Source organism: Cyanistes caeruleus, chromosome 5 (genome assembly GCF_971803275.1).
Source record: "Cyanistes caeruleus chromosome 5, bCyaCae1.hap1.1, whole genome shotgun sequence".
Lineage (NCBI taxonomy): Eukaryota > Metazoa > Chordata > Aves > Passeriformes > Paridae > Cyanistes > Cyanistes caeruleus.
In genome coordinates, this window is record NC_141705.1 from 70,185,099 (window position 1) to 70,198,398 (window position 13,300).

General features: G+C 55.6%; 1 protein-coding gene and 1 long non-coding RNA gene across 2 annotated transcripts; one reads left to right on the top strand and one right to left on the bottom strand.

Annotated features, from left to right (window-relative positions):
- Positions 1-556: 556 nt before the first annotated feature.
- Positions 557-3,198, top strand: LOC147653232 (uncharacterized). The gene is made up of 2 exons (XR_015287215.1): positions 557-1,848; positions 2,385-3,198. It is a non-coding gene; the product is annotated as an uncharacterized LOC147653232 (long non-coding RNA).
- Positions 3,199-6,372: 3,174 nt separating this feature from the next.
- LOC147653233 (uncharacterized) lies at positions 6,373-11,807 on the bottom strand. Its single transcript, XM_086890175.1, has 3 exons — positions 11,733-11,807; positions 11,445-11,615; positions 6,373-9,612 (listed from the first exon to the last, which is right to left on the bottom strand). Exon 3 carries the CDS (start codon positions 8,752-8,754, stop codon positions 8,110-8,112), a length of 645 nt encoding a protein of 214 aa, XP_086746301.1. The 5' UTR covers positions 8,755-9,612; positions 11,445-11,615; positions 11,733-11,807; the 3' UTR covers positions 6,373-8,109.
- Between the last annotated feature and the right edge of the window lie 1,493 nt (positions 11,808-13,300).

A 13,300-nucleotide genomic window follows, 5' to 3' on the forward strand; every position in this document is an offset into this window, starting at 1 on the left:
CACACAAAATTCCCTAAATCTTCTCAAAACACGACCAAATTCTAGAAAAATATCCCACCAAATCTCCACATAATCCCACAAAACACATGAAAAATCCCTCAAGATCCCTAAATCGCCTCAATATCCCACAAAATCCCACAAAAATCACACAAAACCTCCACAAGTTTCCACAAAATCTAAGAAAAATTCCTCAAAATTCTTCAAGTCTCCTCAAAACCACACAAAGTCCTTGAAAAGGCCCACCAAATTCCAGCAAAATCCCACAAAACCTCCACAAGTTTCCACAAAATCTAAGAAAAATTCCTCAAAATTCTTCAAGTCTCCTCAGAATCCCACACAATTCCAGAAAAAACACACAAAATTCCAGAGAAGTCCCACAAAACTCCCTAAATCATTTCAAAACCCTACCAATTCACAGGAATGTCCCACAAAATCTCCACCAATTCCCAGAACATCCCACAAAAATCTCACAAAAATCCCTAACACTTCTGAAAACTCGACCAAATTCCAGAAACGCCCCATAAAATCAGCACAGTTTCCCACAAAATTCAAGAAAAAACACCACACAATTCCCTAAATCTTTTCAAAATACCACAAAATTCCTGAAAAGCCCCACCAAATTCCAGAAACATCCCACAAAATGTCCTCAATACCCAATGTTTTCTGCTGCACTGTTTGTCATAAACAAAATGAAGATTTAAAAAAAGCCCCACAACCTTAATAGCCTTTTGCAGAAATGAGGCAGACCCAGCAATCTTGAAGCAGTCATTGCTTCAGTCTTTCTATAACTCTGAAGACAACTAAATGAACACAGAAATCAGAGCTCTCACACACCCTACAGCCAACAGCTCCCAAAATTATTAAAACCCTTATTGATTCAGTTTATTGCAGATGCTGTCCTGAAGCAGAAAAGGTGATTCTGCACTTCCTTAGTCCTTTTCCCTTGGACTGAGGTTTGGTTTGGCCTTGTGTGGTCCTGCTGAAGAGCAAAAGAGAGCAGTGACAAGGCTTCCTTCACCCTGGGATTATAAAATCTTGTTGTTTGGGCAGAGACAAATCCCTCCCTGGCTACAGCCTCCTGACAGCTACAGGGGCCAGGACCAGGTGTCCCCTGAGTCTCACTGAGTACTTGGTTTATGCAAAACATTGGGGCTCATTCCATTTGCTGAGAAGAAGAGCCAAAGATGACACACCTTGGGCACCGTCCCCTCCTCACCCCAAAGTGCCCCCCAGGACGGCCTGTGGCTCATCAAGTAACATTTCTGCAATCAGGCATCGCCAAAAGTGTTTCTAACAACACATTCCATCACTTCTTGTCACTTTTTATTCAGTGCAAGCATGGAAATGTCTGAGATAGACAATGGAAAGCAATACATAAAATCCAAGACAAGCGATCATAAATGGCCCTGCTGGGAAAGCAGATCCCACGGAATTGGATGGAGGTGGAAGGTCACTCCTAACACATTAAATACAACAGCCAAAGCAGATCCTGATGTCACCCTGATACTGAGATGGAAAAGTCACCTGCTTAAAATCATTGAAAAGGAAAAGAAGGAGCAGGAGGACAGGTGGGTAGGTGTGTTGGTAACTCTGTTAAACACAGTTTAAAAAACCCCAAAACGCAGTAGTTATTAACCAGATATTTGAGGAGGCACAGCCACAGCTCTCTGCAGAACATTTACAAAGTGCTTGACAAATGGAAAGCTGGATCTTTTTCAGCAAGTGCCGTGGGTGCTGTGCACCCAGACCTGGAGCACCAGGGCCATCCATCTGCCTCAGGAGTCCTGCTTTCATCCTTGGAGTGTGCATCCTTCCATCCTCCAGTGTGCACCGGCACTTCAGATTGAGGTAAGGACAGCACTGAATAGGGGAAAAAGAGCAGGAGCTATTCCCTCCATTGAATATTGATTGGCACCACCACGTGACACATTCACTTGAAGACGAGCACAAAGGGATTACAACACAATTGTCCCTGTACAGAACAGAAACCAAGCTTCTCCTGCTGCTCTGGCCGGTCCCTAAACACAAGAAGGAGCTGTAGGTTTTCTCCATCGCTGCTGGTGCAGCTGAAGCCTTAAGTTCCTTAAGCCTTTCCTGTTTCCCTGAGTTGTCTCTCATTTCCATCACCTCAAAATGGGCATCTGTGGCACTATGAGAAAGGGCAGCATTTTCCTTGGGAAACAGCCGGAAAAGAACCAGAGCAGGTGTCCCAGACTGGGGGCTGCCCCTTCCAGGGGATTGTGTGTCAGCTCTGTTAGAATTGCTAATTATTTAGGCACCTAATTGGCTCTGAGGAGTGGATTGGGGAGAGATGGAAATGCAAGCCCTGGGCTGAAGGCCGTGCCCGAGGTGTGCCCAGCTCCCTGCACACCTTTTCCCCCCAGGTGCAGACCGGCTCCAGACGCTGCACATGGAAGGCAAGGAGAGCTGGGAGCCGAGAGAGGAGCGGTTTCTCCTGGAACACCGGGAGCCCTTCCATGGCAGCAGCTCATTCCCAGCCCCTGCCCCACTCTCTGCTCCCAAAGGTCACCGGGAACTCGCCCAAGGCCCGGGGGGCTCGGCAGGGCTTTCCCACCTGGGCCGAGTGCCACAGGAGGGGCCCCTGCAGGATTTCGGTCTCGGTCGGGTTCCAGCAGCTCAGACTGGCTCCTGCATCCAGCAGGGATTGGGTGGGGATTTGGTTGGGGCTTTTTGTTTGCTGGTTTGGCTTTTAGTTATTTAGAGAGTGCTTTGAGGGTCAGTTTTGCTGCTTCATCAGCTTTACCCCCTGCCCAGCTGCCTGTTGTGTGCATGGAAGGGTTCAATCTGCATTTCGCTTCTTCTGCACCCCTACTTTATTATTTTAGGCTCTTTATTTTCATTTTTCTCTTTTCCTTTTGACTGTTTTTTCCCCCTTTCATTCCCCCTTTTTTAATATTTATTTTCTGCTGTGGGTTTTTCCCCCCCCCCTTCGCTCACGTGACCTCGGTGCTTTCCTGTCTTTTTGTAAATTTTTCTTTTTTCTTTTTTTTTTTTTTTTCTTTTTTTTTTTTTTTAATCTTCTCCTGATCAGAAGCCCCTGGGGCAGCTGCACAGCCGGGGCCACTCCTGGCTGTCAGAGAAGCCGGGAGCTGACTGCTCTACGGGATTTGTTTGCTCCCAGGTCTGCGGCTCGGGGCTCTCTCTCATCGTGTTTTATCAAATAAAGTTCGTGTGGCATTCCTGGCTTTGACGATGGTGTTTTATTGGGATGTGCCAAGCCCGGATTCCCCGGGAAGCAGCAGGACGGGTTTCCCTGTGCCTAAGGACAGCCCCGGAGCCGCGCAGTGCAGAGAGAAGCCGATCCTAAGCCACTGCTGATGATCATAACCGAGTTGAAATTAGAAGAAATGAGAAGTCCCAGCTGAAACCGATACAGAAGCAAGTTTTGATTGGTTTTCAGAGCCTCCTGCTTCATACGCTTTGCCTCAGGAGCCAGGGAAATGGCTCCGATTCCCCTCCCGATGCTGCTGCTGGTGCGGAGCTGCCGGCCGGGCTTCAGGGCTGCTGCGGCTCCCAGAGACAGCCGGCGCTGCCTTCGGGGGCTCGGAGCTGAGCCCCGCTCCTGCAGCTGTGGCTCACACAGACCCTTGGCTGTGTTTGGGGAGCTCAGAACCAGACTCACCCCATCACTTTGGGGCTTCACAGAAGGCGGCGAGTGCCGCGTTTGAGGGGCTCAAAATTCAGGCTCAGAGCTTAAAAGCAGAGACCGAATCCTGCGTTTTGGACTCTGACAGCAGCGGGCTCACGTCCGGCCTGGATTTGGGCTTCAGGCACAGAGACTGAGCCCTGGTTTCGGGGTTTCGGTCCGAGCGAGCGAGTCCAGGCTCCAGAGCCCGAGTGCCGCCGATTGACTCTCAAAGCCAGGCTGCGCTGGCCAAGTGCAGACAGCGATGAACCGAGCTGAGATTTGGGGACGTGAAAGCCCGGTCCCTCAGAGCGAGCATCCGGGCTCACAGAGAGCAAGTTGTGCATTTTAGGGGCTCGAGGCAGAGACCGAGTCCCGCCTTCTGGGGATTTGGCTTCACAGAGCTTCGCGTTCGGGGGGCTTGAAGTAAATCCCAGCCGCGGTGCTTCGGTGTTCAGAGCGGGCTCGTTCGGGCAGCGTCAGTCGCAGCCTCTCAGCTCTAAGGGCCGCCTTTGGCCCCGCGGAGAGCTCAGAGCCGGCGACTCGGAGCTGCCTCTGGGGCCGGCGGCGGAGCCGCGTTTGGGGCTCGGAGCGGAGCCCGAACCCCGCGTTGGGGGCCACGGGCAGAGCCCGGCCCGGCGCGTCGGGCTCCGCTCGGGGCCCCGGGGGCCGCCTCGGCACCGGCAGAGCCCCGGCTCCCCGCGGCCGGAGCGGGACCGTGCCCGGGGCCCCGAGCGGCCGGAGCGGGACCCGGGCGCGAACCTCCGGCTCCCGGCCCGGCCCCGCCGCAGCGCCCCGGGCTCGGAGCGGCCCCGCCGAGAGCGCCCGGGCCGGGCCGGGGCCCGCACAGCGCCGAGCGGGGATCCCGAGCGAGGCCCCCGGGACAGCGGCACCCGCGGGGCGGGACAGGAACGGGACGGGATGGGCCAGGAGCGGGCCAAGAGCCGGGGCGGGGCCGGCGCAGGTGTTCGGGGTTGGGCCGGGCGGGTGCGCAGAGGGGAGGGACGGGGGCGGGAGGGGCTTAGGGGGGCGGACACCCCCAGCCCCTCCCACCCGGGACACCCCCCTCCGGAGAGGCCCCGCCCCCCGCCCCTCCCCGGGGCCCCTCCTCCGGAGGGGGCCCACCCTAAATCCCCCCCCTCCCCACCCGGGACCCCCTCCTAACGAGGGGGCCCTTCCCAAACCCCCCCAGCCCCCCAACCCTCGCTACCCCACCCCAGACCCCTCCTGAGGAGGGGCCCCCCTGACCCCCCAGCCCCGGCCCGGTGTGATGAAGGGAAAGCCGGAACCCCGGCAGTGTAGGGCGGTGTTGGCAGCTGCTGGGGGGACCCGCACAGCGGCTCCGGCCCCTTTTGGGCACTCAAAGCAGGGGCGCCGGCTCCGGCCCTCGGGGCTTTATTATCCGGCGCCCCGAACCTCGCGGCTTCTCTGCCAAGGGCAAACAGAGACCAAGGGGAGAAGGGGACACGGGGACACGGAGGGAAAGGGCCGAGAGACAGCGCACAAGGAGGCAGAAGGGAGCAGGAGCGGAGGGCAGCAGGGGCACAGAGTGCAGGGAGAGCGGGAAAGAGGAACAGAAGCGGGCTCGGCCTTGGGAGGGAAGCACGAGAGGGAGGTGCAGGTGGCAAAGGCCGAGCGGGAATGGGGGGCGCTCAGGCTGGGTGCCCGGGGCAAGGAGAGGGGAGGAAGGAGGGCTGGGGGTGCTCAGGAGGGGAGAAGGAGCGGGCTGAGAAGGAGGAGGAAGGAGGAGGGATACACTGGAGGGCCGGGTGTGCAAGGAGGAGGGACAGGGGAAGAGCCAGGTGCAGGGGAGGAAGAGAAGAGCAACGGGGGAGAGGAAAGGGGGGTTTGCGGGGAGGAGACGGAGATAAGCGGGAGAAAGGAAGGGAGGAAAGAAGGGTTAGAGAGAAGCAGGAGTGGGAAGCCGAGGCTCCCGCGCCTCACCTGGGCCCCGCCGGGGAGCCCGGCCCGGCCCGTGCCGGCACCTTCGAGCGCTGGGGAGCAAATGGCGGCGGGAGCGACTTCCGGGTCTTAAATCCCCCTCGGCCCCGCCCCGCGCAGCCGCCCTGGGGCCCCGCGCACCTGCCCGGCCCCGCCCGGCCCAACCCCGAGCACCTGAGCCCGGCCCCGCCCCCGCCCCGAGGCCCCGCCCCGAGCACCTGAGCCCGGCCCCGCCCCCGCCCCGAGGCCCCGCCCCGAGCACCTGAGCCCGGCCCCGCCCCCGCCTTGAGGCCCCGCCCCCGGCCCTTCCCGCGCGGGGCCGCTCCCGGCTGCGGAAACAGGGAAATAAACAGGGAAATAGGGAAATAAACGGGAAACAGGGAAAGCTGTAGGCGGATAGAACACAAACACCCTGCGGCGCTCGGGCCCCGCCGAGAGGCCCCGCGGGTGTCCCGCTGCGGGAGGACTCGGGAGCAGCCGGAGCTCGGCCGCTGCTCTCAGCCCCGAAGCCGCCCCCTGAGCCCGGGGCCGGGCCCGGACAGCGCCGGGCCGGGACTCCGTGTTCCGAGCGCTCGCTCGCAGCATTTGGGCTCCGTCCCTGAGCCCCAAAATGCGGGATTTGGGCTCCGTGCTCACGGCCCGGGCGAGTCTCGCTTTGCACTCCCAGAACACGGGGCTCAAGTCGCTGTTCCACAGCCCTCGGCCCGGCCAGACCCAGCACTTGGTCCCTGAGCCCTCCACACCTTCACCCCCACCAAAAAACCCCACAGGATTCAAGACTCCGATTCTGAGACCAGAAAAATGCTCCATTTATTAATCTCAGCTCACAGGGCTGTGGATTTCACTGTGGACATCCCCACAGGGGCTGACAGGGAACGGAGCTCTCACACCTCTGATCCTGCCCTGAGAACTGCTTCAGACTGGCAAAAACCACACGTGGGATAAAAAGGCTGGAAGGCTCCCCTGGAGCGAAGGCACGTGTAGCCAATCCGCATTTCCTTATTATCCCAGCCATGTGCTATCCCGTTATCCCAGCCCCGCTCTGTGCTGCCGCCTCCAGCTCACTGCCTGACCCCGCCCGTGGCTCCGGCCGCTCCCGAGGCACCGGGAACACGCCCGGAGCTGCTCGGCCCTGCGGAACTGAAGGGCTGGAGATGCCCAGGCCCGAGCAGGGGATGATCCAGGGGCTCCTCCCGTGTCCGGAGCTCGGGCTGAGGCGGCTCCCCGGGGATGCCCGCGCTCCATGCGCTGCCCTGCCCTCTCTTTCGGAGGAGCAGCTCCGGTCCCGGCGCTCGGGGCGGGGCAGCAGCGCAGGGACGGCCCCCACGGGCGCTCGGGACCCGCGGGCTCGGCTCCGGCCCCGCCGGGAGGAGGAAGGAGCGGGATGGGAGTGCCCGGCTGTGCCTGGCGCTGGCAGCCGACAGGGCCGGTCCCCGCGGGAGAGAACTCGCTCTGTGTTCCCTGAGCAGCAGAGAGGGATGGCCAGAAGCTTCTGGTGTTCATTTCCCAGACTGTCCCATCCACCGATCCCAATGTGCGCGAGGCAAAACAGCCGCGATGGCTGCAGGCTTCAAAACAAAGATAAACAACGTGGTTTTCCTTTCCCTCTTTCAGGCAATTATATGTAGGTAGGATTAATAATACCCGATGGCGTTTTCTTCTTAAAACTCTGGCCAAGACCGTGCTACTGACTGGGTCTCCAAAGCAGGAAGATGAAAGTGATAAATTAAATCCGATGCCCGACCTTTGCATATTTAGCTTTCCATTACAGAAATCCCTGGATGGATCCACCTGCTCCTCTGCTCGTATTATATTTTGTCTCACTCTAATCCCATTAGGATACCCTAAATCCAACCTGTTCTGCTCCTCACACCAAAGCCTGAGGTCACCTCTGCTCATGACATTTGCATGGCACACGTTGTTGTCACACAGATAATGGCAAAAACAATTTCATCTTGTTCTTTCCCCCGGTACAACTGGGGCAGCTGGAGCTGTGAAATGAGGTGACAGGACTCACGAGTAGCTCTCAACATGATCTAAACACGGAGCTGCTTTTATTCCAGCCTTCCCCTGTAGAAAACACACGGTGTAAAATGCCACCAAAGCAGGAATTACTGCTGGAGCTCTCTTTGCCCTTGGCACACAAGGGAAGAGCCCTTCCTGGAGTTCGAGTGTCTTATTCCCACTTTTCAGTGCTCTTGGATCAGCCTCTGTGCTAATTGAGATCTTCCTGATAGGTCCTGATCTTTCAGAAGTGGAATCAAAGCAAAGTGAGGTAGAACAGAGGTGAGCCAAAGCCCAGCCGTGTGTATGATCTTTCCAGCTGTGCACCTCCCTGGGAATTGCCTGTTCCCTGCACCACCTGACAGGAGGGCACATGGGATCCCGAGGATATTTAAAGGCTGCTGGGACAATCCAGACAAATCTTCGCCGTGTGCAAGGTAAGAACTGGAAGAGCTGCTTAGAAAGCTGCTGAGCTGAGCAGAGGTGGAAGGAGAGGAGGAAAAGGCTGGTTCCCATCCTCATTTCCGGGCAGGGATGAGGCCAAGCCTGCAGGCACGGAGCCTGCTGGAATCCCTGGCAGCAGGCACAGCCGCTCCCGGGAAGCCGCGCTCCCGTTGCACAAAGCCATCCCCGCCTGCGCAACCTGCGGTGAAAGCCACGGGATCAGAGCCGGGAGACTCAGCTCGAGCCCGGCTGCGGCTCAGCCGGGCCAGGTTCCGATTATCCGGCAGCACCGGGAGGCGCTTCCGGGCCCGAGCCCTTCCCTCGGTCCGCAATGAAAGGCGGCTGAGCGCCCGGCCCGAGCCGGCTGAGCTCAGAGGAAGGCTCTGATTGTGCCCGATTGGGATCAGGAGCCCACTCCCGCCTGGCTGAGGAGCTCCAGCTGGCTCCTGCGGCACTGAGGAACAGCTCCCCCGGCAGTCCGGGCGTGGCTCCCAAAGCTCTGCCCGAGCTGCAGCACTTCCCTTTATTCTCCAGCCGCTGCTGATGCCTGGGATGTGTCGGGAGCAACGCGGATTGTCCAGGGAGGGATGCTCCGGGCTGGCTGCCGGGCGGGTCAGGCAGATGACCTCCACTGCTAAGGAATTTCCCACATCCCAACCAGTCCAGCTGGCAGGAATGATGAACTGGAGGATTTGACAATAGAAATATTGTTCGGGCATTGTCTCACCAGGTGTGGGCACTGCAACAATCTGATCTCACGGGAACAAACAGTTCTGATTGAAGGGAAGGGCTTTGGTGTGACAGGAAGAGCTGCCTGAATCCCAGTATCCCTGGCCACCCTCACCTCAGCCCCTCCAGAGGGAGGGTTGTGGACACTTCCTCACCCCCATCAGCTCACCCGAGGCGAGGTGCTGCTCCTGGCAGCTCAAACACTGCTCTGCTTTGGTCCAAGACCTTTCAGATATTCCAGGATGAGGACTGAGAAGCCCAGGGATAAACAAAGGCCTCTTGGAAGGCAAAGCATTCATTTTGTGATTAAAAGGCAAATTAAGAGTCCTTTTATCTTCACGGCTTCTGTTGTCTCTTGCTTGTGTGGACTTTTGCTTTCTGCCCTTGGCAAGGCTTGGCACACTCACCTTTCGGCATTGCCATCCTCTGCCTTGCCCGGGCTGCCTCTGGTTCAGCTCCCCCAGCAGCTGCTGCCTTCAGCCTGCTCTGTTCTGCCCCAGCTCGTGTCCCTTTCCCTTGGCTCCTCCCTGCTGTGCCCGGCCAGTTCCCACCTGTGAGCAGCAGGGATTCCTCGCCCTGCCCAGGGCAGCCACCAGCCCCGCACATTCCCCAGGGTCAGCCGGGCTGCTGCAAACCTTTGGTGTCCCAGAGCTCACGGATCGCTGCCAGGACAGCAGCTGGGGAGCTGGAAGCCTCTCCTGAGGATGGGGACTGATGCGCCTGGTGCCTGGGAATTCACCCAGGAATACTGGATCCAGTGCTTATGAGCAGTGCAGCCAAGGCACCCCATTTCCTGCTCGCTGAGACACCACCAGCACTGCAGCCTGGCAGTGACTTCTCGTGCTCTCCTGAGAATGCAAATGCAAAGATCGTGGCTCTTGCTTTGGAGGCTGTGATCAAGATTAATTTTCAGTAATTCGAAACAATTATTTCTCCTCATTGCTTAATTCTGTCTGCAGCTGGGACTCCAATAAGAGGAGAAAGGAGACAGTTCACTGGAGCCCCTCTCTTGCCAAACACTGAGGCTCATTCAGGTCCTGAGAGGAAACTCAGGCAGGGAGAGCTGCCCCTGCCCTGCTGGGATTGCACCCTTCATTCATGAGGGAGAGACGTCCTTGTGAAAACCGCTCCAGTTGTCTCCATGCCTTGTAGTTCCCACTACAAAATTGTTTTGACCAGAACTGAGACTGCTGAGCATCACTGAGCAGCAAAGGAGACATCCAGCAATCCCCATAACCTGGCAGAAATCATTGCTGGCCATGGCCTGAGCCCTGGGGTGAGAGTCCCAATGGGAACAGCAGCTACAGCCACCCTGATATCCCCAGGAATGTGAGAAACCGCTTCTTCCCATGGCTGGGAGAATGTCTTTGTGCATCTCCAGGATCCACCCTCAGCACTCACTTGGCCTCTACACATATTCATTCCTTACACCTTCCTCACAAGGCATCCCCACCAGTTCCATCTCCTGCCTGCTGGGCAATGCTCCCCCTCCTCATTGCAAAGGGCAGAGCGAGGAACTCTGCCAGTGCCCTTCACTGAGCTCCTCTCACATCATCTCTCCCTCCTTTCATTTCCTTGCCAGCAAGGAGAAAGATTAAAAGGGGAAGAAAAGTGCGTTATGATCTCTGCAAGGCCAGAAAGTGGCCTGAAGAGACATGTGAAATTTTTTCCAGGATGATGTGTCACACCACCCTGAGCTGGGCTCAGCTTTGAACAGCCTGAAGGGCAGCACTGCCAAGACCCAAGGCAATCATTTCTTTGTAGGCAGCCCAAGCCCATTTAATGTTTCACTGTTTGACCCAGGGATCTTGAGGGATTTTCTCCAACCCAAATGATTCTGTGACTGCATATTCCCAAAGTCAGAGGAATCCAGACAAACAGACATATTGTAGAGAAAGTACCTTTTCGGAGTGTTTAGGTAAATTACAATTATTTCCCCCCCAACAGACGGACTATTTTCTGCTCAGTATAAAAAATGTGTTTTCCAGCACAAAAGCTGTAATTCACCTGCCATCCTCTAGCACCCTAAACCAGAGCAGTAAGAGGCAGCCACGAGGAGCATGGAAAAACAGACAGGCACAGACTGCCCCTGCCCAGCCCAGGGACGAGTCCAGAACTGGCTCCTGAGAGAGAGCAGGAGAGTTCAGGGATAAAATCACCTGACTGTGAGGACTGGCCTGGTCTCTCCCAGGCTACACTTCCCTTCTTACTGGGAATTTACTGGGCCATGGCAGAGGATTCTGTTTAGTGACTATTGCCCCTGCCCATGAATGTCTGATGGATTGTTTGGCATTCCTGAGCTGCCTGCACCAGCAGCAGTCTGAGGTGCCACGTTCAGTGGCTTCAGGACCTCTCATTTCTCAAACTGGCCCGTGGTAACTTCAGCTGCCGACCCCAAGCTCTTCATCTGGGGGGAAACAGGGAACCGCTGCTCCTGGAGATGTTCCTCATCGAGAGTTGTGGGCCACTTATCCTTCCTGCTCCTTATCCCAATCAACCCTGTTCTCCCTCTTGGTATCCATACCAATCTTACTATGCCAAACACTCCAGCTAAAGCTGCAGTGCCACTGTGGACATACATGGAATAAACGGAGCTTGCTCTGGGTTTTTTCCAAATACTTTAAAATTCCTTTGTCTGTTTTTCAGCTCCAGAAACAGAGATGAGAAAAACACAAAGTACCTCTCTTGGAGCTCTCTGGACAGTGAGGTCCTGTGAAACCAGTTCTGTCTGGAGGGCACCTTTGCAGATTCTGCAGTCAGGTTCATCGATGGAGTAGCGCTAAGTGACAGGAAAACCTGGCACCCCCTGGTCCCCCTGCACTCCTCAGCTATGACAGCGACGACGCTGACTCTGTTTGAGAGGAAGCTTAAGCTGAGCTTTTGACAGACTCAGGAATGCTTATGGTGAATCTCCCCAGTCTCTTCTCAAGAGCATCTCTTGGGCTCAGTTGATAAAGAGCACATTAACCTGTCCCGCCTGTCGCTCTCCTCAGCACCGACACTCGCGGTTGGCAGATGGCGCTGCCAAAGGAGCAGCTTGGACCTTTAAGGCAGGAATATGGAAGGTGGTGTCAAAATGAATCAGAAGCTCAAGGTAGATGTGATCCAGCATTTCCAAGACTGGAGAGAGGGAGTTCACTCCTAATGCCCCCCAGGAGACCCCGTTCTCTAGAAACAGCAGGGGCAAACACCAAGGAATCCCCGCTTTACTCAAATCCACTGTGGTGGGTTTAGTGTGCCTGCAAGGAGAGGAGAACAATAAAACAACGAGTGGTGCAGACAGAGCCCACTCCACTGGCAAAGGGACCTGAGCTTCTGCAGCTCTGTGACCTCAGCCTTGGAAGATTCCAGCCTTGGCACTGAGGATTGCTGTGCCTTACTGAGTTTGTAAGGTGAGTTACAAGAGCTGACACGGAAAAGCTTTGCTTGCTGCGGACAGCACCGAGCTCAACACACCTCAGGTTCTGTGGATAGAATCTGTTTCTCCTGGAGCTGCAAGATTGAATCTCTCATTTTATACATGAAACAGCACTTGCTATTACCTCATTATGTGGTGCTTGGTAAAGGCATGGGTTTGAAAATTCTCTTACAGAGTATTTCTAGAAAAGGATCTATGAGTGACTGAAATGCTAGTGGTTTTTATTTCATATCATAACCCATCATGATGAAATGGAATGATGAAAGGCCTGGCTTTGTCTATCTGACTAATTGCACCCATCTTCCAAATCTGCTGAACGATCATTTATTGTTTCCTACTTTGGATGATCAAGCATTTTATCGATAAAGCTCATACAGCAATGGTTCAGAATCATAGAGAAATTCAGTGTCAAATCTGGAAATTGAATAGGTGTCCCACAAACAGCAATCACAGCCAAACCATGCCCCCAGGACAATCCTCTACCCAGGAATAAAATAGGAGCCCCAGTCCTGGAGAGGGTCAGCCCTCAGCCCAGGACTAGCTGTGAATTCCTGTAATGGAACACAAAACCACAGGGACTGATTTTCACCTCCACCCAAATTCACAGCTCTTGCGAAAGCCTGAGCTACTGACAAATAATTTCAACTTCTGGCACTGATTATGCTTCTTAGCATAATATGCTTCATAGAACACTGGATCACAAAAGTGCACAACCACCCCCATTTCTCTGTCTGCTGCCCCTGCTCTGACACTGGGCCAGAAGACCCAGGATGGAGTTTTCTGAGCAGGAAAGGCCCATCAACCAGAGGATGTCCCTGCATCCCGAGAGAGTCAGAGTGCTGAGATGGAGATCATCACTGCACCATTGTGGCACTTCTTTAGAGACAGGTCACCTTTGCCTGCTCCAACTGCGTGGGTCACAGCACCACTCCTACTTGCTCCAAACCTGGCAGCAGAGCTCACAACAGCTGGAAGAGAAACCTGCCCCTTCCCTGCCTACCTGGATTCCTCCCATCAAGTGCTGCAACAGCAGGGTCCTAGGCCCACGCTTTCTGAACCTTTGCTAAGCGCAGCTTTTTCAAAAATAAATTAGAACACAGCATTATTCTCCTTCCAAA